The 27,438-nt window shown below is 36.9% G+C and overlaps 1 protein-coding gene across 1 annotated transcript in view; it reads left to right on the top strand.

Moving 5' to 3' along the window:
• RASA1 (RAS p21 protein activator 1) overlaps positions 1 to 27,438 on the top strand; it is a 67,270-nt gene that overhangs the window by 15,184 nt on the left and 24,648 nt on the right. Inside the window, exons 2-12 of the mRNA XM_075136841.1 lie at positions 2,285 to 2,434; positions 5,086 to 5,221; positions 6,080 to 6,150; positions 8,806 to 8,923; positions 9,916 to 9,947; positions 11,600 to 11,652; positions 12,357 to 12,507; positions 18,807 to 18,885; positions 21,804 to 21,924; positions 24,157 to 24,313; positions 26,681 to 26,768. Of these exons, the coding sequence (XP_074992942.1) occupies positions 2,285 to 2,434; positions 5,086 to 5,221; positions 6,080 to 6,150; positions 8,806 to 8,923; positions 9,916 to 9,947; positions 11,600 to 11,652; positions 12,357 to 12,507; positions 18,807 to 18,885; positions 21,804 to 21,924; positions 24,157 to 24,313; positions 26,681 to 26,768 (1,156 nt within the window). The remainder of the gene's footprint in view (positions 1 to 2,284; positions 2,435 to 5,085; positions 5,222 to 6,079; positions 6,151 to 8,805; positions 8,924 to 9,915; positions 9,948 to 11,599; positions 11,653 to 12,356; positions 12,508 to 18,806; positions 18,886 to 21,803; positions 21,925 to 24,156; positions 24,314 to 26,680; positions 26,769 to 27,438) is intronic.

Raw genomic sequence — 27,438 nt, 5'->3', positions numbered from 1 at the left:
GAATTTAATTGCACTTAGAAGTTAACTAGAAATTTTTATTTCAGAAAGCAAACCTTTTCTGAAATGGGGGAACAATAATTTTTAACCCTGCTTCTACTTTACCTGGTAATACATGTCTTCTGTTATGCTTGATATGAAACTGTTGAATGGGAGAGAATATATATAGCCTGTTCGGCATTAGAGGAAGTGATCCCCAATATGTGGGATATACCAGTATGTATGTATTGCCGTCACCAGCAAGGAGGGTGTCCTCTTTGTTCAAAGCTTCTGGTCTTAAAATTTGAGTACCCAGGTTTGTGCTATCATTGGAAGAAATCCGGGTTCCTTACAGAAAAGTTGAGTGTTTTGTTTGCAAGTAATCCTGCGATTTTGTTTTCCTCGTATATTCTTTTATCAGTAATTTGTGTTCTTATTAACATTCCCATCTTCCCCATTTCAAAAGTATGCCTTTAAGTTTGGCATTATAACACAATGTGTCTCTCAACAGAGTTAATATTATTTTTCTCAAGTGAGTGATAAATAGGAACAAATAGAAGCTTAGTGAACCTATTGTTATTTTAAAATAGGCTTAATGGAATGTTAGTTTCAAAGAATTTCTTGATCAGGAAGGTTTCTTGGGTCTCTGGGGAGTTTCTTACTTGGTGAAAGTTGGTCTATCCAGAACAGCAAAGCCCAGTTGATGTGACATGTCCTGGGAATGAACAAACTCGTGTTTCAGCCATGCTGTGCACACTGACAAGCAGCATGTTTCATCCTAGGTACTTCAAAATAGACGGTCTTGATTTTGTTTCCTTTCCTAAAGGACCCTCCTGGTAGGGGTAGTGTGATCCACTTTTTTGCAGGCCGTCTTTAAGCGACATGTTTCTGTCCGCGAGGCTGCGTTGCTCTGGAGTGGGATGAGACGGGATCTCGCTGAGGTAACTCGGCCCGCAGCAGCCTCAAGTGCTGCACGTTGTACAGACACCACAGCGCTTTTTCTGGTTTAACTTGTTTTGATCAGGATGAGGAGGAGAAGCAAAGGAGAGCTATACTAGCAAGCGCACAGCTTTGCCAGGGTAAACAGTACCTATGCTGGTGCTGCTTCTGCTGGCGTACATGATGTTTATCGGTTTAGTCTATCTGATTTTCATTCTGATAAAAGCTCTCAAAACTTTTGCTTCTATTTCGTAGAAAAAAAATGCTTCTGGTCAGATTTTATCAACAGCCCAGCTATTCGTTTTTCTTTTTGGAACTGTAATCTGTGCAATTTTTGGTACTCTCGCATATATATTAGTTCAAAAGGTCATTTACATACCTCTTCCAAAATGCATTTTTGTGACTCTTGCAAGACATCTGTGAACTGTTAGAACTAATGGTCTGAAGTGGTAAATTATTAAAATTGTCTAAAACAGTGGCTGTATGGAAGCTGATGTTTTCTTGAGTGTAGAAATTAAAGGTTGAATTAAGCATCGTTAGTTGATGGATGCAGAGCTAATAAATTATTACAGTATGTAGCTCCGGAACATGCTGTGGTTTTGTGAAGGTGATGAGAACAATGCGTGGCTTTATATTTGAATGGCGCTCTCCATTGCTGCTTTTTTTTTTTAAAAAAAAAACCTAATACGTGATCATTTGGAGTAGAAGGAATGTTCTGACAAAAGCCACGTAAATAAACTGCAGTAAGGCAAATGAATGCTTGAATGGTAACAGTTTAACCTTTGCTTTAGACTGAAGTGTTCCTTTGTCATCTTTTGCAGTCTGTGATTTGCCATGCACCTGCACTTGCTTTTAATAGATAGGGTACGCATTGTGATTAAAGAAAGACCGTTTTGGGACTGTATGGTGGTCTGGTGGCTGCTGTCAAATGCAGGCTTTGCTACAGCAGTATCTGTCTCAGGTTATTACAATCAATTTATGCTTTTAGAAAATCCAACCTGAACTGGAGCCCGTGTAGGCTTAAAATACAACAGTCTTCCAAGTCAGATCAGTCACCTCTGGTTCTGTTTATTTAAAATAATCAAATTAGGGAGGAGAGAAAAGCTGATGACATGTATAGAGCCTCCACCCCTTGGGATGGTTTGTTGGGAGAAGCAGGTTATCTGAAAAACTATGCTGTCTTAAAAATACTGTTTATTGGAAATAAGTAAACTGGGAGGTTGAACATGTAAAGATGGGGTAACTTTGAAACAAAGGTTTGGAGTTATATCAGTTTTGACTGAAAGCTTTTGTTAGTTTCGTAGGTCTGTTCTTGAGAATAAGCAAAAACCTTAAGTTCTAAGGACGGCCACTGTTACTCTTTTTTCAGGTGGTATCATGGAAAACTTGACAGAACAATTGCAGAAGAACGTCTTCGACAAGCGGGAAAACCTGGAAGTTACCTTATTCGAGAGAGTGATCGGAGACCAGGTTCATTTGTGCTTTCATTCCTTAGTAAAACAAATGTCAATCATTTTAGGTGAGAATTAAATGTTTTATTTTAAAATACTGTAATCTGTTTATTTTTGGTTTTAGAACACAATAGAGTACAAACAGAAAACAATCATTGTCTTATAATTGAATATTTTGGACTCTCTATTCTTGCATGGTACAGTTTTTTAGTTGTTTTTAATTGTTTTAAAATATGCTGCTTAAAAATTACTTTAAAGAACAAAAATGTGAGGAAACCAACAACACCTGGATAGAGAAGCCTGTCTAAAGCGGTTGTGAATAGACTTAAAGCAACATGCAGGTTTCATTAGTCAGTCAAGGAGATTGTTTTGAGTCTGTTCCATAGTAGCCATCATATCTCACAGGACATACTTAAAGTGCTAGCACATCTGGTTGTTTCCTTAATTTTGAGGGAAAAAAAAAACCCAAACCCCAAGAAGAAGCAAAGAGATTATGTATTTAATAATCTGCAGGTTTACTGGAAACAGCTTTCAGTATGTGTTAGAATTAGTTGTTCTAAATACAAGTAACTCTTTATCCAAAGTTGTAACTAGATTATTTTACCGTTGCCAAACTGTTCACATTAGTAAGTTCATTTATTCTTTAGTGTAAATGAGATGTACTCGGAGAAGAGCTCGAAGGTTAGTCAGCAGTGTAATGTTCATCTTTACAAAGTAGGAAAGCAAATGTTTCTTCAGCAGTAAAAGAAATCTTTGTCAGTTGTCTTGGTAGCAACAAACAAATTCAAAGCAAATTCTTCAACTTCTGAAAGTGTGAATTACCCAGAATATGACATATGAGCCACTATGTGCATGGTTTACAAATGTAGGGAGTTTTTGGTTGCATCTGCTGTGCGATGAAGTGTGGCCAGAGGTCCTGATCTGCCATTGGCATGAAGGCATAATTCTCTTAAGTGCAGACAATATAGCACACAAATGTTCGCATCTTGCCATCTGAGCTATCAATTTCAGCTTCTCAGCTATACTCATACTAGTTTGGGAGCTGGTTACTGTGTAGCAGAAAAGTGAACTATGCTAATACTTGCTTTCTAGTGCTGTTTTAGAGTCCTGGATTATTTTTAATAACTTCTCCTTTTGAAGCCAGTATCAGGCAATTGACTATTGGTTCATGCCCACCATAAAAGTGTTTCTGGCATCTCAGGTAGAAAATAGTCTAATGATTTCCGATTCCCTAAGGAGAGGGTCCTTAGAATATTTTCAAACCTTAAAGAATCTTCCATTCTGAGATCCGTAAAACACACAGAGATAAATATCCAAAGGGAATTAATTTGTTAGTTAATACTGTTCTTCAGAGACTGTACATGTTTTCAGTTTCATTCTTCGACTGCCAAGTGTATATTTTTGTTTGTTATTATATAGGCAAGTGTTAAACCCAAGAACGTTGTCAACCTCAAGAATGGCAGCCTTAACGTAATTTCAAGCAAATACAGGGATGGATCTCCTATGTCCCACAGAGTAGAAGTGCTGTTTCCACCAAAGCTTGATCTTTGCCAATTGCAGGCTACCAGCAGGCTTCCATTGCTAAAAAATATCCCTCATATTTTGTTTCCTAAAAGTGTTATTTTTCACATTAGATTTCTGTGCAACTGAAATCCCAACATTTTAAATGCAAGTTTCTTAAACTTTTTAATTCTTTTGGTGCCTCTTGAAAGTTGCATAGAGACATATATGCTCATGCAGCATATGATTGATTTATAGCGTATGAATCTGTCAAAACTAAATGTTCTTCCACTGAAGTGTTACCTTATTTTGGTAAGTCAGTGTGATACAAAATATTTTGAAGGAAAATATCTATCTTTTAATCTTGATCTTCAGAATTTTCTGCGATTACAGAAGTCTTTCTGTATTTGCTAGCTCAGAGCTCTGAAGAAAGGTTTCATTTAAGCTTGATGAAATAATAATCTGAAACACTAAATTTAATTTAGAACCTAATCTCTATTGAATAATTTACTAAGGAATTTTACAGAAAATATGCCAAAAGATCTAGCCTATGTCCTTAAAGTTACGTTGTTTTCTGACTCCCCGTGCAGTGCTATGTGCTTAAAAACTTTAGATTTCACCTCTGAAGATTCATTTTTGTATACATGTTACATTGCTGTTCGGGAGAAATAATTTAGTTCCAAGAACTGACTGAGAAGGAAGATTTTTGGGCCTGTAAGAAAGTGACTAATTTTTGAAGGTGTTTGTTTTCTACAGTGTACAACCAAGTGCAGTTATCTGTTGTTAAAATATTTTAATACTTTGTTAGATTTATATAAGCCTGTTATGAAAGGTGTATGTCCTGCATGATACAAGTAATAATGCTGTTGTGTCTATTAGTGCATTATTTCAGTTTTCCAGGACACTCACATTTATATTCTTCTGTTTAATTTCATTTAGTTCCGACAAAGGTACTGGCTTTTTTTTGTGAATCAGCACTTCCCTTAGCATCTTAAAATGCTGGTGTATCATGTGATATATGTGTCTGCAACTTTTGGTGAAACATTCATTAGCTAAGATTTACTTAGATGTTTATAGAGAGCTTATAATATTGCATTTTGCTGAATATAGACACTGCTTTAAAAATTAAACATTATCCTAATTCCCTTCTTTCTTAAAAAAAAAAAAATTAGTAGCAAAAAATTTTCTTACGTCAAGCTTCTTTTTTTTTTAATAACAGGATTATTGCCATGTGTGGAGACTATTACATTGGTGGACGTCGTTTTGCTTCACTCTCGGATCTAATCGGTTATTACAGTCATGTGTCCTGTTTGTTGAAAGGGGAAAAGCTCTTATTTCCAGTAGCACCTCCAGAGGCAAGTAGTAAAATTTTTCTGGTAAAATTTTAAAGTGTCATTTACTTAAAAGTTAGTAACTTTAATAACCATTCATAGTTTTCTTCGGAAAAAGCATTGTAGAAAGTTTCCTGTAGTTCTATATGGGCTCAGCATATGTTGAAGTATAAGGAATATAAAAATGCATTCTTACTGATACAAAGTAATGATTAAAAAAAAAATTGCTACTTAATGAAAATGTGTAATGAGAAAGCTAGATGTCAGGTGTTGCAGTTATCTCCAAATGTAGTAACAGCATTTTAAGTAAACAGAGAAAAGAAGAAAATGTGCAGTTCTTGGCCAGTAAAGAGCACCATTGGAATGTGACCTGTACTGTCCTGTGGTATTTTGTGTATCTAACAATGGTTTCAAAATACACATCCTGGAAATAACCAAGGTTTCTGAAAATGGGGCTTCTTTCACATGCCCATCCTTGAAACAATATAAGTAATTAAAATGAAACAAAGCAGTGCATAATGCCCCTCCCAACAAAACCCAAAACGTAAATAAAGATGTTTCTGAATGTTAAACTTCTGGAAATTTCCATTCTAAGTATACTTTTATGGGAATTATCTTACTAGTGATTTATTTTGAAGGTGGTAAACATACATTATCTGTCATGCTAGAAGATGAAACAAAATGAGAGCTCTCGTAGTTAACTGTATGAATTACGCTTTTCTAGCGCCAGTGGTTTTGAGCTTTGAACATTTAAAACTGGCTAGTGGGATATAAGTGACTGTTACCAGCCCTTTGCCTCAGAATGGTGTAGCGCTGGGGAGAAGGATTCTACACTAGAAAGAGCGAAAAGTATTATCTTTGCTCTCTTGTCTCAAATTGTAGCCTGTGGAGGACAGAAGGAGAGTTAGAGCAATTCTACCTTACACCAAAGTGCCAGAAACTGATGAAATAAGGTATGTTTTAATTATAGTAGCAGTTATGAAATTCTCAAGAGTATTTATAAATACTAATGATTTAAGTATGTGTTCATATGCAAATGCTGTCCAGTTGCATCTTGAACTTAACACAGTTAGGTTAAAGGATGATGCCTCTCTGTTTTTTTGTTGGAAATAGCAGTAAGACTTTTTATTCTTGGTATATTTATCTGTATTAATTGTAAGGGAAGTTATATTAGGTTTACAGAAATAAAGTTAGTAATGTTATAGTTTTGAAATATGTTTTATAAAGCCCTACATTTTTCTCCAAGAGGGTAGATTTGTGTATGAAAGAATTCTGTGCAGAAATGCCTCATGTGAGTGTGTGAAATAAATGAGCTAGGCTTTTTTTCCTGAACTGCCATAATAGCAAATAAATAGTTCAAGCCAAACCAATTCTGACCACTAGAAAGAGAATGTGAGCATTGATTACTCATAAATGGAAGAATAGAGTATTTAATGCCTTCTTTGAAATAAGAAAAAAGGAGCAATGTTTAAAAAGCTTTGCCTTTAATGTTCTAGTATTCATTTTCTTACCTGTGCTTAGAAACTTGTTGACTATTTTTTCCAAGTTCTCTTTACTTCTTTATCCGTAAAATGGAGCAAGAATGATTCTCCCTTCCCTTCTCATCCCTCCCTGCTTTTGGAAAGAGTCTGTATTGAACAAATGGTATTTGTAAATGTGTAATCTCCCATAATTTTAAAATCTTAAGAAATTACTGAATTGCAGGCTTATCTCTCGTATTATCATATTTTTCTGTTAACTCTTACTCATTTCCTTTCTAACATTGGTACCTCAGTAATTTCTTAGAGATTGTCTGTACTCCCCACCTTTTTTGCATTTTCATGAGATGCGATCTGGAAAGGCAGCAAAACCATATCCAGTAGAAGAGCATGTGCTGGTTACTTGGAATTGATATGGCTTTCTTGAGATGTTAGAATTTTTTTTTTTTTTCCCAGATGGAAAAGTAGGAGGATTTGAAAGAGACTTGTAGTGATTTCTAATCTTTCTAATGAGAGAGTCTTGGTTTTGTAAGTTGATTTAACACACCAATTGAATTGGGAATTGGCATGTTTTTGGGAGCGCTAGGCTAAGATATGGAGAAGGGTATACAAGAGCTTTATATCCTCACTGGGATGGAAATTTATCCCAAAGTTCACAGTCCTGTCCTATCTGACCTCTTTAAAGAATGCTGTGAGGATATTTGTCTTTGAGATTATGTTTTTCTAAGCAGATGAGAAAAAGGTGGTAAGGCAGGGAAGGCACTCTCTAATTGCATATTGCAAGTAAGGCTTCCGACTATGTGTAAGAATAAAAAGATAAACTGAGTCCATTAAGTGCCTTATTGTACCTCCCAACTTAAGAGGAAAAAGCATTTTATTACTTTGCTATCATAACAGAAATTGTAGAAAATGATACTTTTTCTCCCTCTTTTAGGATACAGCTAAAATGCAAAGTTCTGTGCTTGGGTTTTGAGATCCACATGGCTCTGTTTGTGGCATAACTGGGACCTAGTTCTCAGTTTGTTCTAGGTCAGATTAATATGCTTTTGAATATTTTATGCATTTCAGAGAATCTTGACTTAAAATTTTAATATCATAGTTAATACTTAGAAAGTTTGAAGTATTACAAAGGGTTAATTTCAGCCTGTGTTCCATGCAGTGACTTAATGTATAGCTCTTCGTAACGGAGCTGATGGAGGGTGCTCTTGCTGTCTGTCACCTATTCTTAGGATTTAGGTTCATTAGCAGCTGAATTTATTCTGTGTTTTCAATAGTGGTTTGTTGTTTTTTGTTCTTTAATTCTTGCTGTTTGCTTTGTGCTGGAATTAATGCCTTTTTTGTTAGCCTACTTCAAATGAGACAAATGCCATAGAAATTTGCTCTGTAACTTTGGACTGAAATAGTAGTTAATGAGCTTCAATACTTTATTGCTATTTCCTGTACCCTGATGCATCATCAAACTTGATTGATAAGTCTTGCTGTGCTATAGTGAAAGGTTTTCATATGACCTGAGTTTGGGATAACACTTAAGGAGTAACTTACACTAACCTTCCAGAAATGAAACTCCTTTATACACGTTAATGCTTCTTATTTCTGCTTTTCTTGTAGCTAATTGCATGGCTTGTCTGGTAACTGTTCTCTACTCTCTTCATAGCACTTGTCCTCATATGTGAGAACATAAAGAATAGATATTCCACGGGCTTTTATTATACAAGATTAGTTTTTGATGAAAGGAGTATTATTTTCTTACAGATTATTAAGGGTATCTCTGGTTATTTTACTTGTGTTTAGTATTTGATCCCTCTTGATAAAAGAACAATATTACTATCTTTTAATGTTGTTGTGGTGTTATTTTTTGTTTTATACATCCTTAGCACACTTTGCAGTTGACAGAACTGAAGTATGTATTAGATACTAAACGTAAATCAAAAGTATAAATATTTATGTATAGTAGCCACTTAACTGTAAGGAAAAATACACATGATGTGCTTGGGGTATCAATCCATGCCTTTTTCACAAACAGGTTTTCTCAAATATTTTGTGAAAATTATACTCAAGATTTTGTTGTGTTCATTAAACTTTATATTATGATCGTATCTCTGATTTAAATCTTGCTGTAACCCTCTTCAGTTTCCTTAAAGGAGACATGTTTATTGTCCATAACGAATTGGAAGATGGCTGGATGTGGGTTACAAACCTACGGACAGATGAGCAAGGTCTTATTGTAGAAGACCTCGTAGAAGAAGTGGTAAGTAATTTTTATATTCAAATTTCTTAAATGAATGAGATTTTTTGGTAAAATAATACTGAGATAAACCAAAACTAGTGACATTTAATTGCCTGTTTTCTAGTTATGTACTTTTCTAAACCTAGTAATTGGATCTACTCGTTTTAAAATAGTGTAACAAACCTTTAAGCCTAATTCAGTATCAGAAAAGTGCTTCTTCACATGTGGTCCAAAGAGAAATACAAATGAATGGTCCTGTAAATTTACTAGGCAGTTTCCTAAACTCGACTGTCCTGGTAAAGAATCTGCTACTCATTTAATTGCATTTCTTTTTTATATTTGCCATAAAACATTCACAAGCTGTACAGAATGTAATTTTGCATTGTGGTAGGTCTTCCTCTTCTTTTGAGGATGGAGTGTGTGTTAAAAGTGTATTGAGGAGTTAATTATACCTAAAAGGGCTTGTGTGGGCTCAGGAAGCTAACCAGGTGACCTGCAGATAATTTAGTTACTGTAAGGGATCAGATGGTTAGATATCTTCAGAAAGATAACAAGCTCAGCATTGCTTTGGAATCAAATATTATCAAATATTTTTTATAATATTTACCTCCACAGTACATGTGTTCTGCTAATAGCAGTGTTATCTGCAGATGCTTCTCACAGATCTGTGTCAGGATGTGAATGGCTGAATTGAAGTGGCAGTACTAGACTATTGAACTATAAACTGATATATCAGCTTAGGAGAGATGAGATTTTAAAAAGTTACCACCTCTGAAGAAGGACTTGAAACATGACAGAAGCAATCCTCTGAAATAACATATTTTGGCTGAATTTCCACTTAGAGAATGAAGGGGAAAACTTCTTTTCATAGAACTGCAGTAAGCCCTTTAGTTCAAAAATGTCTCAGACTTCTTAATGTTTTTTTTCTACAGAAGGTCTTAACCTATGAAGTTTATTTTTTTAAACTGAGCTGTACTGTTGTCATGCACTTAATATGTTAATTTTCTCATTAGGGAAGAGAAGAAGATCCACATGAAGGCAAAATGTAAGGATTTTTGTTTTGTTATTAAAAGCAATCATAACTGTTTGTAAACTTCAGCTATGAGATTTGCCAGCTTTTGGGAAGGTGAACCAAAGAGGTTTATTTTTTCATCTCAAGATTTTTTTCTATACTAGCTGCTGAAAATGCATGGATAATTAACATGAAAGAGTCGTGTAATAGGTATGCTTATTGCTAATGGGTTTTGCAGTGTTAAAATCTTAGACGAGTCTCTCTATGATCACTTTCAGCCAAAATATGCACAATGGAGTATTTCTTGAACATAGTGTTTGCCTTAGAGGTAACCTTTTTTCAGATCTGCACAACTTTTAAATGCTGGAGAGAGAGCAAAGTACCATCAGAAAAATGATGGTGTGATAGTTACAGCTTGTCTCTGTTAGCTTCATGTAATAACACTTAAGCTTTAAAGAGAAAGCTGGAGGACTTAGGATTTGTTCTATTTACTTAAATACTTAAAATTTTTAAAGATTGAATACAATTTAGAATCAACAATGTACTGGTATGTCAAGCTGTTGATAGATTATTTTCAGCAGTAAAGATGAGAGGCAAAAGAAAGTTCAAAAAAATTTCTAGTGGCTTGATTATTTCATCTGTCTTCCGTTTGCTTGCCATATTTGCATCTGCTACTTTTTCTCCGTTGCCCAGCTTGTGGTCTCCAAGAGGCTGAGGGCCGAAGGAGGCATTTCTTGTTATCCTCATACGAGAAAGAAAACCACTGGTGTATTTGTGGTTTATTTACTGTTCGCTAGTGTTCTGCTAGACAATTTGGCAGTAGGGATGCCTTCAAATGTAGGATTTTCTTATTTATTTATTTATTTGCAAAGTAGTTTGTAGCAGATGCTTGGAGCTTTGATACTGTCTGTCCACAGTTATTTGTGCCACTCGGAGCAATCCTAGGGAGACAGGGATTCCTTTGAACGCCCCAGTAGCCAGAAATTATCCTCTAAAGGTAGTATAGAAAGAAACTTAGAACTGGAGCTCTTTTCTGATACATAAAAAGGCCATATTTTTAGCTTTCCTTTAAAGGGCAGAATAAGCTATTAAGTTGTAGCACGTCAAGCTGTTCTGTATGGCCGTAAGTCTCAGGCTGAGGCTGGACAGAGGCTGCTGAACTTTTTTAGGACACTGCTCTGACACGGGACTCTGAGAAGGTACAAGGTGTGAGATGAAAGCAGGTTGTATTCAATACTCTAACAAAGCTAGGTTTTATTTCCACAGCTTCTGGCAAAATTCAGTTTGAGTTTTTCTGTACAGTGTTTAACCTCCTTGTTTGAGCTTTGAATTTCATGATTCAAGTAAATTGCTGTATGAGACTGACTTCAAATAATGCCTTTCAAATTATCTATCATGTAGACAATTCATTTTCATCTCTAAACACAGCTGGATTTGAACATCAACTCCAAGTGTTGGACATTTTTATTGAAATTAATTTATTTATAGACCTGTTAATGTTAGTTTTTTCCTGTGTTGGTAGAACGCAATCACTAAGTAGCATAATCATTGATTATCTCATCTATATGTATTAGGTCTTTTAAAATAAAGATCAATTCATAGGTGCCAGAGCCTTGGATGTCACCACAGCCAAAAAAGAGAGCTGGTAGTCTTGCTTTCTAATTTTTCTCTTCATCTTTGTTAAGATGGTTCCATGGGAAGATCTCCAAACAAGAGGCTTACAATTTGCTGATGACAGGTACTTGTATTTCTGGTTGAAATACAGTGGTAGTGAAATGGCACAACGTGATCCTGTTCGCATTGAACTATGGCAAAATTTCCCTTTATGTGTCTGAGTCTGACCAGCCCCTGTGGTTTTTACCTCAGTAGAATACTACATTGGAAGAAAACAATTGTGGCTATGAGTATTGAGTATGTTCTCAAGTACAGTTAATTTAATAATTTTTGATTGAAATAATTTTTTAAATTAATGTATGTGTAATAAATTATTTCACTTACTGATTTCTTCATCAAACTGCTGTGGAGAATATGCTTTTATATACCTAAAAGAAAATATATTACAAACTATTTTAGCCCTCTCATAGAGCAAATATTTCTTTAAATGAACACATCAGCATTTCTGACCCATATTGTTAAATAGCATACTTGAAATATTAGAACAGGAATTGATAATTTTTGAAAACATGTTGTCAAATTTCTTTTGTATGCTCTTGTAAAGAGGTGGCAAAGATGTGGCTCAGTTGCCAGCTACAGCTAAACCGTTTTGCATTAATTTTGGCAATTTAGTACTAGTTCATCTAGTTTGTCATCACTGTTGTAACTCACTTTATAGACTTTGTATTTCTTCAAGTGTGCAATTCTTGCTAATTTATGTGGAAACAGATTTGATAAGGCCTTATGTATAACACTAAGAAAAGTAACACTATTACGATATCTTTTCAGTTGGCCAGGTGTGCAGTTTTCTTGTGAGGCCTTCAGATAATACACCTGGTGATTATTCACTTTATTTTCGGACCGGTGAAAATATTCAGCGTTTTAAAATATGTCCAACATCAAACAATCAGTTTATGATGGGAGGCAGATACTATAACAGGTAAGTTTTAATGGTAAAAGGAATTGTGCATATTTTATATTTGTGTAAAGAATTTGTATAACTTGCTCCTGATAATTATTTACTGCTATAAGACTGTAATTTTCTTAATAGTGTACTCACCATTTTACCTAACTTGCTTAGTAGTTACTTGTAACTGAGCAAGTTCTTAAAGCTTGCAAGAAACCTAAGCGTAGCTTGTTTCTTTCGAAGTATTGTCCTCCTGCTGCCAACCAGTTTCTTCACACTATAAATTGTGGATTGTATGGATCATACGTGGATCTGTAATTAAGAGAATGCTGTGTTCTCATGGAAGCTACTATTTGTATTCTAATCTATTTGAAAAGGGAAAATAAAAACGTTAATTTTATCTGAGACATTCAATAGGGTTTTCAAATAATAGAAATTAGTATTTACAGGAACGGAGGAAAAATACCTTCACTGTTGGAAAAAGTCATTAAGTTGCATTGTAATATGTGCATGATACTTGGGTTAGAAGTACAGATCACCTCATTTAGAGTGAGCAAACTTGGGATGCATTTGTTTTGTCATTGGTACAAAAAAATAGTAATTGGTACAAAAAGAGAAAGAAGTAACGAGAGATACGTTTCCTCTTTTGTGCGAGAAGCTATCGATACAGCTCTATCCTTGATAATCTTGTTTTTAGAGTTGTAGATGCAAGATTCTCAGGAGTGAAAACTCACCTCCCTCTTTTAACGGAGGCCGTTGCCTGCCTCACAAAATCAGCACTTTTCCAGACTTGCTCACCTAGAACCAGGGCGTTCTTCATCCCAATAGAGAATTTCTCTCACTTCCAGCTTGGCTTCTGAGTGGGTAGAAATCCAGCAGCTGGTGTGTCTGAGAAAAGTCGAGGTCTCCTAACTGTGAAGTTGAGTGGACTTTTTCATGTGACTTCAAATGGACGATGGTGTGAGGCTAAACAATTGGAACCTTACGAACCTATGCATATACCACACCCAGGCTGCTTGAATACCTTCTACATTAATCAGTCTGGCCTCCAGACATCCTCATTGAAAACCAAGCTAGCTGCAGTGTCAGCCTTTCATGAAGGTAAATGCTCTTTTGCCCATTCTCTAGTTACATGGCTTATTAGGAGGATGGTAGGCTAGGAGCCCCCACTCCAAGTGATGTCAAACAAACAAGCAAGTTAGTGAACTCTTACTAGTCTCAAATGGTTTTGCAGCATTAAATAGTATACCTTCAGCAAGTTACAACATTAAGTAAGTTATTACTTTAGAATACAGGGCTGGATTCACTTGAGGCGTGTATGTAAATTACATTTATCTGAAGAAGATTCTTTCCGTGGAAAACAAGATTGTATTGTTAAGCAGCACTAAGTTATGACAAAAAGCTTTTAGAATTTTTTTTAATATTTGGTACCTAGTTTGCAGAGATCTTCCTTGATGTGAAAGAGAATCTGCATAGCTTTAAAAGGCTTCATTTTTGTTGCATGTTTTCGAGAATCACTACTATAGTCCTAGGCTGACATTCAGTCCAATTTAGTATGTGCTGCAAATTGGTAAACTTCCTGGAAGTTCAAACATCTAATGAAGTATGCAATGCAAGATAATAAGGCCGCAAAATGAAGATGGTAACTGTCCAAATTCTGTCATGTAAGATCTACTACAGAGGGCAATAAATAAGGAGCAGGAAAGAGGGAATAACTTTGTGGGCTTTTTAATTCTTGTATTAGTTCATTTAATTGGGACACTGCAAGAAAGAAATCTGTAAATATGTGAACACTCATACGGTTTTGTTGTGTGGAATGATCGGAAGTGGCTGAAAAACAACAAACAGGGCACTGAATCCAGAACAGATATATACAAAGCATGAATTTATGCAAGATAATGAAAATATTTATAAGCATTTCTTGGTGCAGAGAGTTCTGTCTTTGTGGCTTATCTAAAAATGTAGTGTTTGTCTTCAAGGTGAAAATTTCAGATTTAAGAAGTGCTGCTTCTTGTTCCAGTGCATCTGTTTGACAGTTTCTATTAACTATAAGCTTTTTTATATTAAGCTCTTTCAATAAATGCTCTCAAGGTATCTCCTTTGAAATCTGATACCAGTATTAGACTAGATCTTTACAAAATCGTCCTTGGTAGTAGAGTATTTTTAATATTCTTTTACAGTTTTTGTGATTGTAATTGGGGTAAAAGAAAATGAAAGCAATCTTCTCTTTGTCTGCAGAGTCTTGGTTACAGTTATAGTCTCAATAAATTATAGACCAAGATTTTCCATACAAAAGTAAGACACTAAAGACTAGTAAGGAAACACAAAATGAAAGAAATTTTTTTTTATTTCTCGGATATTTTGAATATCCAGAAGAAGTGGGACTGGAACCACGATAAACTATATAAGCAACAGTATGTCTGTGTGTATTCCAGAAATTACTCCAGGCGATCATAGGGAAAGAGGTCCTGGGTACATCTCGGGAATCTCATAGTCTGTGCTGCGTAGGAAGACTTTTTTTTTTCCCACCAACCTCTTCCTTTTGCATGTGCTCCCACCACTCCGTGTGTAAATGCCTTAAACTTGCTGTTGATGAGTATGACCGACGGGCTGTGTTTGCAGTCTGTCATACAGAGATCTGCTGTCGTTATTTTGTCCTCTTGTATCAGCTCTGCAGAACAGCCAACCTGTAGTCTGTTAGCTGTCCACTTGAAGGTCCCAATGTATAGCACCTATGTTGCATATATATTGCGGGAGTTACGTTGACTGTGTAACAAAGGAGTATTTTCCCATGGACTTTTTCTTGGGGGTTGTACCGAGTCTGAGTGGGGTGGAGTTAATTTTCTTTACAGCAGCCAGTATGGCGCCATGATTCAGATTTGTGACTAAAACAGTGTCGATAACACACCAGTGTTTTGGCTCTTGCTGAGCAGTGCTTGCACGGTGTTGAGGCTTTCTCTGTTTTCCAGAGACCCAAACTGAGCAAAGAGATATGCTCAGCAATGAAACCTGGAGGGGATGTTTCGTCTTCCAAGGAGGGTGTTGCTCAGACTGTCTGAGCATCAGTCTCCTTGTGAGAGGTGGCGAGTGACTGCTTTTGCATCACTGCCCCCCCTTCCCCTCCCCTCCTTCACTTATTAAACTATCTTTATCTTGACCCACGCATTTTGTCACATTTGCTTTTCCTGTTTTCTCCCCTGTCCAGCGGGCAGGGGGTGAGCAAGCGCTACAGGGTGTTTAGCTGCTAGCTGGGGTCACCCCTCCACAGGTCTTTCAGCATCCCCTTCTTCCTCGTCCTTTTCTTGAGCTTTTATTGCTGAGTGTGACATGATGTGGCTGATCAGGCCATCTGTCCTGCTGTGTCCACTCCCAGCTCCTTGCCCACCCCTGTCCTACTTGTGGGGTGGGTGCCAGGGAGCAGCGTGTGGGGAAGAGGAGAGCCTCAACACTGCAAGTATGGCTCAGCAATACTCAAAACAGTGGTGTGTGGTATCAACGCAGCATGTCAGTCACACATCTAAAACACAGCACTGCATGGGCTGCTATGAAGAAAATTAACTCCGTCCCAGGCAGACCTTGTACAGTCGCGATTTTAGTAACTGTCTGAAGATGTGCAATTACTGGTGTATGGCTTCTGCTATGAGGTGAGTGAACACTGGAACAAGTTACCCAGAAAGGTATGGAATCTCCATCCTTGGAGATGCTCAGGGTGTGACTGAACAAGGGCTAGAGCAACCTGCCGTTGTTGATCCTGCTTTGAGCTGAGGGGCTTGGGCTAGGTGGTCTCCAGAAGTGCTTTCTGTGCTCAGCCGGTCTGTGAATAACTTCCATATGTTTTTCACAGTGTTTTTATGTAAGATAGCATTTAATAATGTTTCAATTCTGATATTAGCACATGTGATAGGAAAAGCATACCAGGCCATTTCTCCTGTCCTTTTCTTCTATCTGCCTTCTTTCCAAAATTCAGCCTACATGACAGGTAGCATTCAAAAAAAAAACCTGTAAAATTAGGAGTGGTTCTTTGTTTCTAGTGATTCTACGTCAAAGGAGAAGATGAGAAACATTGGCCCCATAGGTTATAGAGTGAACAAGCTTTCAAGTTATCTTGAATTTGAGAGACAGCACAATTTGAAAACTTAGATGATTGGAAGATAATTTTGTTTCAACTGATAGATTAATCTGTATTGTGATGGGCTGAACAATATGGGTTTAATGTTAATTCTTTGTCTTTATAATCTAACAGTGTGTAGAATGGTGTTGCTTAGTTCTGCTTTCTGGATTCTTTGTTATTTGAAATGTCAGCTGTTGGAATAACTCCCAATTCACTCTTTAAGTATTAAAAAAATGATACAGCTGATGGTGGTGAGATACTTATAAAATCATCCAAGTAGCCAAGACCTGGGGAATCTAACAACCCTATGCTGAGCATTTTAAAATTGCTGAAGTAACTGTAATGTAGTATTGAGATCCATCTTTATTTCTGGATATCAAACCACGTTTAACCTTTTTTTTTTTTAAATCCATGCTTATTTATACCTTCCTTGATGCATTTTGTGTAAGTAGGATTTTTGTTGCTATCAGACTTTGAAGAAGGCTACACTTCATTTTCCTGTCCCTAGATAAGTTTTGTGGGCAGTCTGATTTCATGCTTGACGTTTTACATGTTAGATAACCCTGATCACTTGCAGATTCACATGCTGTCGTGTACTTGTCTGGAGATACCTGGTATCTTTGTGTTTGCAGTGTTCAGTTTGTTCAGGCATTTGAGCTGTCGTAGTGGTAAGGCAATATATAAGTGACAATCTGAATCGAGTTCACTTGTGGGAGGAGAGGGCTGCAAAGTCAAGCCCTTAGTCGCTCCATCAAGGCATAAAGTCCTAGTCTATATGGTATTCTAATTACAAAAGGAGTTTTCAAATACAACTGAGTTTATTCTTCAGCCCATTTTTTGAAATCGGAAGAAATTAGGCACCTGCTCCTTATATTGAGGAACTCCTGCTGGCATTTTTAACCAAGGAAGGACAGGAGACATCGATACTCAAGGTATTCTTGATTTGATGAGTGAGGAAAATTATATAATGCTGGTCTACTTATTACAAGATGTTGGCAGTAGCTGTTCAACATGCAAATGTAATGACTGAATCATTATTTTCTGTAGTGTGGCAAAGTTTAAATTTTTATGCAGAAAATGGCATATGCAGATTGCATCTCAGTAAAAACTGAAATAAATTACTGGATTTCAGGAATACTGAAAGAGAAATTCATGTCACTACATACCTGAAAAACAAAAATATTTGTGGGAAGATTAATTATTTTGTCAAGCGTGCACTAGTTCATAGCTTTAGAATGAGAGAGAGAGAAGTGAACAAAAATGTCTTGCTGTAGCTTTATTTAAATGTTTTTAAGATTATTTTTACAGTATCAGTTATTGTTCTTGTGTTGGACAGAACTGTATCCAGTTGTAACAGGTCAAAGAATTTCATTGCTGCATGCCTTGTTGATTATCTTTGCACACATAGCTTAGTATGCATGAAGTGAGAATACACACTCAGTATATTTTTTGTTTTCTACTTTATTATTTAGTTCTTTTTTTAGGTTGATATTTTGCACACAAATTACTTATTTCTATTGATGTTCATGTTGCTGTTCTTTACAACAGTGTAAATTTCAGTAACTGCAAAAATAAATTAGAGCAACTCACATGCCTTGAATTTCAGCTTGTATGTGTCACCACTACTCTCCTGAGCCTTCCAAACACAAATTGCAATCTGAATCTGGTGATTAGAATCAATGCTTCCCTGTAGAGGAGTGCTACTGATTGAGTATTGTATTTAATAGGATAGCTTAGTGATTTCCAAGTATAATCTGTATAAGCCCTGCTACAAACCTTTTCTATTTTCTATTCCTGTCCTCCTAGAAAGAAATTGCTCTGCACTTGGCGGTATCTCCCATTTCCCTTCCCTAGTTACTCTAAGACTTTGAAAATTATTCCCAATGAAATAGCAATTTTAGCCTGGTTGGAGAGCTGGTAATGCACATGTGCTACTTGAATGTGGAAAAAGCAGTGTCCTCATTTGGCATTTTAAGCAACTAATTAAAATATTTTGCAGAGTTTAGAATTAATACATTCTGAACACAGTTTTGTGAACTTTCTTGACTTCAATATATTAGTAAATTCTCATTGCTACAAATGAGATTATGATGTTTAACACTTGATTTTATTAAAACTTTGTGAGAAAGTTTTCTGTGGTTGTATGGAAAAGCAGATTCTCGAACAGAGGTTGGTTTGTCAGTGTTTTAACATTTGAATCCTCTTTTTCTTATTGGAACAGTATTGCTGACATCATTGAGCACTATAGAAAAGAACAGATTGTTGAAGGGTATTACCTTAAAGATCCTGTTCCAATGCAGGTAAGATTTCATCTCTGAGCGTTTGTTGTTGAAGACACAGACCTAATCATCATCAAATCAATTTATGAACTGAATTACAGCAGAGATACTAATGGTAATTAAACAGCATCCTATCCAATTTTACTGTTTTCAGCTTGTGTGTTTCTTTTGTTTTATCCTTAAATGCATTCACTTACCAAAGGTTGGCTTGTAGTCAACAGAAAATATGGTAAGCTCTGTCTGTCCTCTGAGGTGTTCATCCTCTGCTGTGTGCTTCTAGCTCTGCTCCCTGGCTCAACCATGGCTGTCCCTTAGTCCCATGTTAGGGGGAACCCTTCTGCCTTCTGTGTCTGGGGTTTTTCTTCTGCCGGAAGAAACCTGTATGCACAGAAAAGCTTCAGGGATGATTGCAGGGTTTGTTCTGGAGCGCTTTTGTCCCATAGCAGAAGTTCATCCTAAGAGACCACCAGTAATAAGCACATCACATCATCTAGCTTTTCATGAGCTTATAGCTAGTTATAAAGTATACTTGTATATTTTGTTCCCTCTCTGTTCCCAAACTTTACGGTTTCAATGCTTAGAAATTTGCCTTTCATTTCCTCCCTAAATAGAGTTACAGTCAATTCATACCCCTTTGCGAGATCTGTCGTATTAATACGAGAACATTTCTTGTATTCTCCCTTAGACTGCTTACTAAGCTAAGCATACCTGATCCTGTCCTTTTGTAATGTTCTCTGCTGCCACCAATTTTGATGCGAACTCGCCTTTCTTGAATGTGGTGGACCAGAACAGTTTAGAGTACCACGTCATGGGTAATTCCCTTTCTGTCTGGGAAATAATTGACAGAAATATCCTAGAATAGGTGTTATTTTCTGTTGTGCGTTGACCCTGGCGAGCAGCTAAGGACCCACACCTTTGTTTGCTCACTCTCCTCTCCTGTGGGATGGAGGCAAAAGCAAAAAAACTGGGTTGAGATAATTACAGTTTAATGAGCAAGGGAAGGGGTGGTGGGGGTGATGCAAAGGCAATCACTCACCATCTCCCACAAGTAGACTGATGCCCAGCTGGTCTCTGAGCAGTGGTCACGCAGGAAGACAACCCCCCCACACACACACACATTTTTACTGCTGATCATGATGTTATACGGCAGGGAATATACCTTTGATCAGTTGGCGTCAGCTGTCCTGGCTCTGTCTGCTCCCAGCATCTTGCCCACCCAAGCCACCTTGCTGAGGAGGGGGGGCAGAGTGGGAGATGGAGAAAGTCTTGAGCACTGATCAGCAAGAGTTACCAGCACTGTTCTAGTCACAAAACCAAAACACAGTACCACAGGGGATGTTGTGACGAAAGTTAACTCCACCCCTGCCACACCCAGTATGTTGTCATAGCCATGTCATGTCATAGATCAGTGCTCCTGTGAATGACTCAGGTGTTCAACTTTCTCATTTTCTGTTTTCTAGTGGTAAGTATCAACAGGGGTAACTTTTACGCTGTACTAGTAGACCTACCTTATTATTCCAATCTTTCCTATACTGCTAATTGTGTTGTGTCATCAGTGCTTCCCAGTTGTTTGCTGCTGTTAACTCATGCTCGGTAATGTGGTTGGGACAAAAAGCAACTATGAATCCTGAGGCTGCTCCTTGAAAGGCTTCACTAGTTACTTTCCTCATGCTCCATCATTCCTCTTGAATCATGACAGTAATTGTCTTCATTTTAGCTTTTTGCGTATGCACTTACAGTTCCTGTATTAATAATCTTCTCTGCATTGACTAATTTTCCATGTGAGACTATTTCAGATTCTTTTAACCTATTCAGATATATTTGTGACTTTGTTTGAAAATGTAGTGGTCAGTGGTGCAATTTATGTTCAGCTTTGTGTTCTCTCCCTTCCACATACTACCATGCTCTATGTTTTTGAGGGGGGGGGGGGAAATTCAAAAGTCTTGCATACTTTTAGGGTCAGTCTGATTGACTTCCTGTGTCTAATACGGAATTTACTTAAAAATATTTGTCACTAGATCTGTTGTTTTGTGCACTGTTCCTTGCGTAGTTATGTTACGGAGATTATCTTGAGCTCGTAAACAGCTGGATGTTGCTTCCCTTGTAGGTCCTGTAATTCCTGTTAGTATTACCAAAATATTTTTCATCTTGCTTTTGTCATGTTGTTCAAAATCATAATTCTTGTAGATATATGGGCAGGAAGAAAAGTAGAATATTTAGTATATGTCGCTTTTCATCTCAATGCTGTTCTCACTGCTTGACAGTCTTGCTTTTCATGTTTTCTTACGGCTAAAGAACTTTTGCTGATCAGCTTACTCGGTAAGGTCAAACTTGGCTTGGCTTTTGGCCATTCTCATTTGTTACTTGCATTTCCAGATCCTACAATTTTCTGTGTGAATTTATCCTTTTTCTATTTCCTGTTTCTGCTTTCTTCTCTTGTCTTGAGTTCTACTCAGTTAGGACATGTGAGTTCTAAGGAGATTAATGAGGGACTGTGCAACTTTGAGTGAGTCGGTTTTAATTGTGATCTGCACCATTCTTGTTGCTTTAGAGTTTATCCATGATTACGTCCCAAAAGCTTTGGTAGAAGACAGTTAGAAGCTAGGTAAATCTTTAAAGACTTGCAGAAATTTAACAGAAATCACGGTGAAAGATGCTGCTTTTTCTTTAATCTGAAAAAGACACAGTGTTACTGTGTAGAAGTTGGTCTGTATTGAAGACTTCTTCTTCTATCGTAATTCTGGAAATATGGAAATAGTTATATTACATTTCTAGCAAGAATATTGTATGAAAATTATATTGCTTTATTAAAATGCATGAGAACAATAGTAGTGGGTTGGGAGCATTCAGTGAGATGATTCTAGTTGCAGCTTCATAGTGTGCAATTTTTTAATGGCAATTTCTGAGCTTAAAATATGTTTTTCTTACATGTTTACCAGCACCAAGAACAAGTGCTTAATGATACAGTGGATGGAAAAGAAATCTACAATACAATTCGTCGGAAAACAAAGGATGCTTTTTATAAAAATATTGTCAAAAAAGGTTATCTTCTGAAAAAAAGTGAGTTATATTTACTTCTATGAAATTTTTTTCTAAAAAAAAAATGCAGATATGGATCATAGAATATCTCGAGTTGGAAGGGACCCATAAGGAAGATCGAGCCCAACTCCCTGCCCAACTCGCAGGACTACCTAAAACTGAATCATATGACTAAGAGCATCGGCCAGACGCTCCTTGAACTCTGACAGGCTTGGTGCCGTGACCACTTCCCTGGGGAGCCTGTTCCAGTGACCGACCACCCTCTCGGAACCTCTTCCTTATGTCCAACCTGAACCTCCCCTGATGCAGCTTCATTCCATTTCCCCGTATCCTATGGCTGGTCACCAGAGAGAGGAGATCAGCACCTCCCCCTCTGCTGCCTGCCTTGAGGAACGTGTAGTCTGCGATGAGGTCACCCCTCAGCAATGAGGTCACCCCTCAGCCTTCTCTTTAAGCTGAACATGCACACTTAGTGAATTTAGTATAGTAGTGATACTAGAAAGGACAAAATTGAAGTGGGCAAAAGATTCTAGAAAGTGTGTGAAGAGAATCAAAGATCTCCTTCCTGAAGTAGTACATGAATAGAACAACATGATGCATAAAATTACATGCAGCGTGAAAATGTTGGTTGGCAGTTGTTCTGAAAAAAATCAGAGCACAGCACAAAAACTAGGCATCCTTGTCAAAAGTACCATTCAAACTCATTAAATGAAGTATATTTTCATTAAAAGTGTTTGTATTTAATATGGAACTCATTAAATTCTAGCTGATAGAGTAGGTTAGAGAGAGCTAAATAGTATAAACCTGTACCTTCGTTGGAGAGCAACGAGCAGCTGGTTTAATTTTGTTATTCCAAGTTAGCTCATATGTTTTAAATCTTAAATTTAAAATGTATATTCTGCTGTACAAGATATACAGCAACTTTTTTAGGGTTCTAACACTGACAGAGTCAGCAAAACTTACAATAAATACATTAAAAGCTGACTGCTTGACTCATCTCAATAAAACCCTGAAGAATTGCCATTAAGCAAGTCTTTGAAGTTCTGAGGAACCTAGTCCTTTACCAAGTATTATATTTCTGCTTTTTAAAAATCAATATTAATGGAAGCAGAAAAACTATCGATAATAAAATTTCTGCAAATGACAGAGACCATAACTAAAAGGATAAGTTACAGATAGTAATCTGGATAGCGACCAAAACTGAGAAAGAAGGTATGATTTCAAATATAGCCAAATATGAAAGAGACATCAAAAAAACCAAACCACCCCAAATTGTAGACTCTGTGGACAGAACAAGGAGGGCACCTCTTCTGTTGAGAAGGCTGATTCTGAGAGAAGGTGTAGAGGGATGTCATAGAGTGAGGAATCAAATAAGAATGAATTGAAAACCTTTAGCTAAAAGACATAATGAGATACTTTAAATGTGCAAACTGGAGTACTGAGGAGGTGTAGAGGTGTGCACATAGCTGCATATGGAACAAATTCAGTAAAATCACTCTTCCATCTAGGAGACAGAGTGTAATAAGTAGATGTTAGATTTGTCTTTTCAGAACAGTGCTAGCACCCATTTATTGAGGCCTATGGTGGATTTATGATGATCAAAGTATAAAATTAAGGCTGAAAGTTTTTTCTAAATGTTGACATGCATTAATTACTTGCAGAAAGTTCCTAATCCATCGTAGTTCAGAGACCGTTTTCTCTGAAACAAGTGGAGCCAGCCAAATGCTTAGATATGGCTGGTTGGGGCATGGTTCCGATTTGACTTTGCATATAACATATTCCCGTTTCTGTTCTTCAGCCATTCTGTTCTAAGATGCTGTAATGCAATCTGTTAAACATTGGGCAGAGTTTAGGAGTAACTTTCTCATGTCAAGAGTCTGTTTCTTAATTAAAATTGTAATAAATGGGATCTACGGCATCACTATTTGCAAATTCTGTAGATACAGTCTTAACACTGGCAAGAACTCACTGTTCAGGCAGCTCATGTGCACTTGCTTAATCCTGTTGAAATTAGTGAAAATGTTTAGAGAACGTTTTGCAACTCTACCTGCATCTGTGAAGAGGATCTAGTTTTAGCCACGTGTTGCATAAAATTATGTGTACTGATGATATAACTTAAGTGTGATGACCTGTACATTGTTCTTCTGTCTGCAATTTGACAAAAACTTTACTGCCCTGTTTTGTTTTCTTCATGTAGAAAATCTACACTTTCTTTTAAACACTATTGTAACTTTTTGCTTGACTTTTCTACAGGTAAAGGAAAGAGATGGAAAAACTTATACTTTATATTAGAGGGAAATGATGCCCAGCTTATTTATTTTGAAAGTGAAAAACGAGCCACAAAACCCAAAGGACTAATAGACCTTAGCGTGTGTTCCGTCTATGGAGTACATGACAGTTTGTTTGGCAGGTAGGACGCTGGCTTTTAATTCTCGTATGTGCAGCAGGAGAGTTGACTGCTAGTTTGAGGCATGCACAAGATACGGGCTATCTGTCGCTGCTGAACTAGTAGCCCTGACTTGCGCTGTGGCTCTTGTTTCTCACCACGAGTCTGTAGTTGGTGTGGATTGCAAGAGCATATGTAGACGGATGTAGCCGATGACTAGTAACTTGCTTAGCCATGGCAACTGGAATGCTAGCAACTGTACATAAACAACTTCTAGTTAGAAATTTTAGAATTTAGTATTAAAGTTTTATTGTGAAGTAAGATGTGATGATGATTCGAGTTTTTTGCATTGTCATTTTTTAATATTGAGTGCATTAATTGTTCCATGTTTCATTTTACAGACGTTAGTTATTGAACTGAGGGTTTTAATCCTTTTGAACTAAGAATTGACAAGATCAAGAATTTTGTCAATTCCAAATGATCTACATTCTTTTGATAGGTATTTGAAAGCTAACTTGGTTAGACGGAGTCTGTAACTGCTTTTCTAGTTAAGAACAAGTACTTTTGTTGGATTAGACTAACTTAGCAGTAAACTGGTTCATGTAAGTCAATATCCCCAGAAATAGTTTTTGCACAATTACTATATTCAAAGATAATTTTCATATCAAATTTTATTTACTGTAATATTTTGATATTCAAAATATGCCAGCTGCATATTAGCAAAGAAGTTGAGAATCAAAAGTTTTTCAGATATTATTGGTAATTAACAAGAAAGAGTTTACATATTTGTTCATTGGTAGTTACAAAAAGAAGTCTATCATCCTGTCTTATAATGTCATATTGAAGAAATAGGTACCCTTACTCCTACAAGTGTTAGATAGAAATTCTGGTTATCCCATGGATCTTAGTATTTATTAAAAAATTATGTATAGTCAACTTCTAGTTATTTTTGTGAAAAAATTTCAGGACAAATGCTTAAAATTAGTGGCATTTCGTAAGTGGCAAAGACTGGTGCTTTTGTTTGATGTGGGTTTTTTTTAATCTTTTTAGTAATTTTGAAAAATCCATTAAACTAATGGAATGAGGAGCATAGATGCAGATAAAGAGTGCCAGAACAGTAATAAAAAATTACTGAAATGTTCCTTATGTAAGTTGGCAATTATGCAGGAAGCTTTGGTGTATATTGTAAACAAGGAACAGCTTGGTTAAGAGCGACTGTCTCTTAAACAGCTTTTAAGAAACACTGTGCTGTGGGTTAAAGTGTAGTTGGACAGTAAGTGGTACTAGATGTGGTAGGAGGAGATGCATGGCTGCACACGCTGAGGAAGCTGTTAGCGAGGAACTGTAGCTGAATCACAGTTCCTCCTGCATTTTAAGTATCTGGTAAAAACTGCCTTTGCCCTTTTCTCAGAAGCACAGTGAAGTCTGTAGCTTTGCATGTTCCTTGGTGGCAATGATTTAATTAGCCCCAGACCTGGCTACTTCCTGCTGTCCTCCACCCTTCTGCGGCACGGCCACAGAGTGCTGTGCCAGCGTTTCTCCAGCAGCGAAATGGATGGGGGAACTGCAGACTGAAACTCCTTAGCACATGAAGAAGGATCCTTCACGTAACGCTGGTTTTGGGAGAGCTGAATTTCCTTGAGCACGGTGTGGAAGGTCATGAGTGAAGTGTGCACTTTAAATATAGCTTGTAATTTAACAAAACAAAATATTTTTGATTGACTTCTTGGCAAATGAGTCGAGGTACACAAAATGGCAAAGATACTATAATTGCATTTAAGGTTGTAGAGGCTTGTGTCCCATGTATTCAATGGTTAGTATATGATCCAATACACATTGTCGTATAATGTCGCGATAGCCATGGGACACATTCGGATAGGGGATTCCTTATGTTAATATTGTTTTCTGAACTCTTGAAAGAACAAATCCTTCACGTATGATTAATTGATTGGAAACGAATGCTGAACCTCTCTTGCTTTTATAGTCTCTAGTCCTCGCTGACAAGTCTTTTCCGTTACCAGATGGCTATTTTTTGCCTTGACTGTAAGTCAGCATACATACCTATTCAGTACAGGCCATTCTAAAAGTTTCTCAATATTCCAAGACAAACTAGCTGTACTGTTTCTTAAAATGACGTAATACATTCAAAACAAAATGCAGTTTTGAAGCGTCTGAGAAATTTTGTAATTGGAGTTCTTCCTCTTTCCATGTGTGATGGTGCTACATGTATACAAACAAAAATGGATGCAATGTTCAATGCTCTTTACAGACAAACAGCAGAAATGTATTAGTTCAGTGTAAACTTTGTTTTGGCACAGATCAACAAGTGAAGGTCTGTTAATGTTATGAAGATTACTAAAACTTACATTTTTTGTTTTGTTTATTTTTAAGGCCAAACTGTTTTCAGATAGTAGTTCAGCACTTTAGTGAAGAGCATTACATCTTTTACTTTGCAGGAGAAACTCCAGAACAAGCACAGGTGAGAGCTTTTGTTGGTAAATACAATTTAAGAAGTAATTTTTTGACTTGTGGTGTTTAATGATACTGTCTTTCTGAAACAGGAAGCAGATAGTTAGTGGCTATTTCTATATTAGCAGGTGTTATATGGAGTAGTAGCAGATCTGTAAGGGGAACAGTTGGTGCTGAGAATCCAGCAGTTACCTGCACTTGGGGGTTTTACTTTGGACAAGTTCCAGTCAGGTCCCATCGACTGAACTTCCATTATTTTCTATTGTATGTTTCTGGAGAACATTTTTTTTTTGACATAGTTCAACTTAGAAGAATAATTTACTCTCCAGGACTTTTCCAGATTATAAACCAGAGCATAGTAAGTGGGAGTTTTCTTCAGAGGCATTCCTGATACGAACTACAATGCCAATGCATGTAAGTGTGCCCAATGACCACAGTATATTGAACAGCTGCCATGAATTGGTGGTCGTTCTAGGTCTTGGGCCCTGATCATGCACAAAAAGTAAGGTCTTCTGGTTTTAGTTGATATCCTTTAGTTACTAGCTCTCTGCGGTTATGTTTGCTGATTAAGGATTGTAGAATAGGAGCCCAATTCTCTGAAATTCACTCACCAGCAGGAGAGCATATCTAAGATGAGACAATGTCCTTGTTTATTAAGTTTACAGCTCTGAAAGTCCACA

This window comes from Calonectris borealis, chromosome Z, assembly GCF_964195595.1.
Source record: "Calonectris borealis chromosome Z, bCalBor7.hap1.2, whole genome shotgun sequence".
NCBI classification, from domain to species: domain Eukaryota; kingdom Metazoa; phylum Chordata; class Aves; order Procellariiformes; family Procellariidae; genus Calonectris; species Calonectris borealis.
This window is presented reverse-complemented; position numbering and strand designations above follow the sequence as displayed.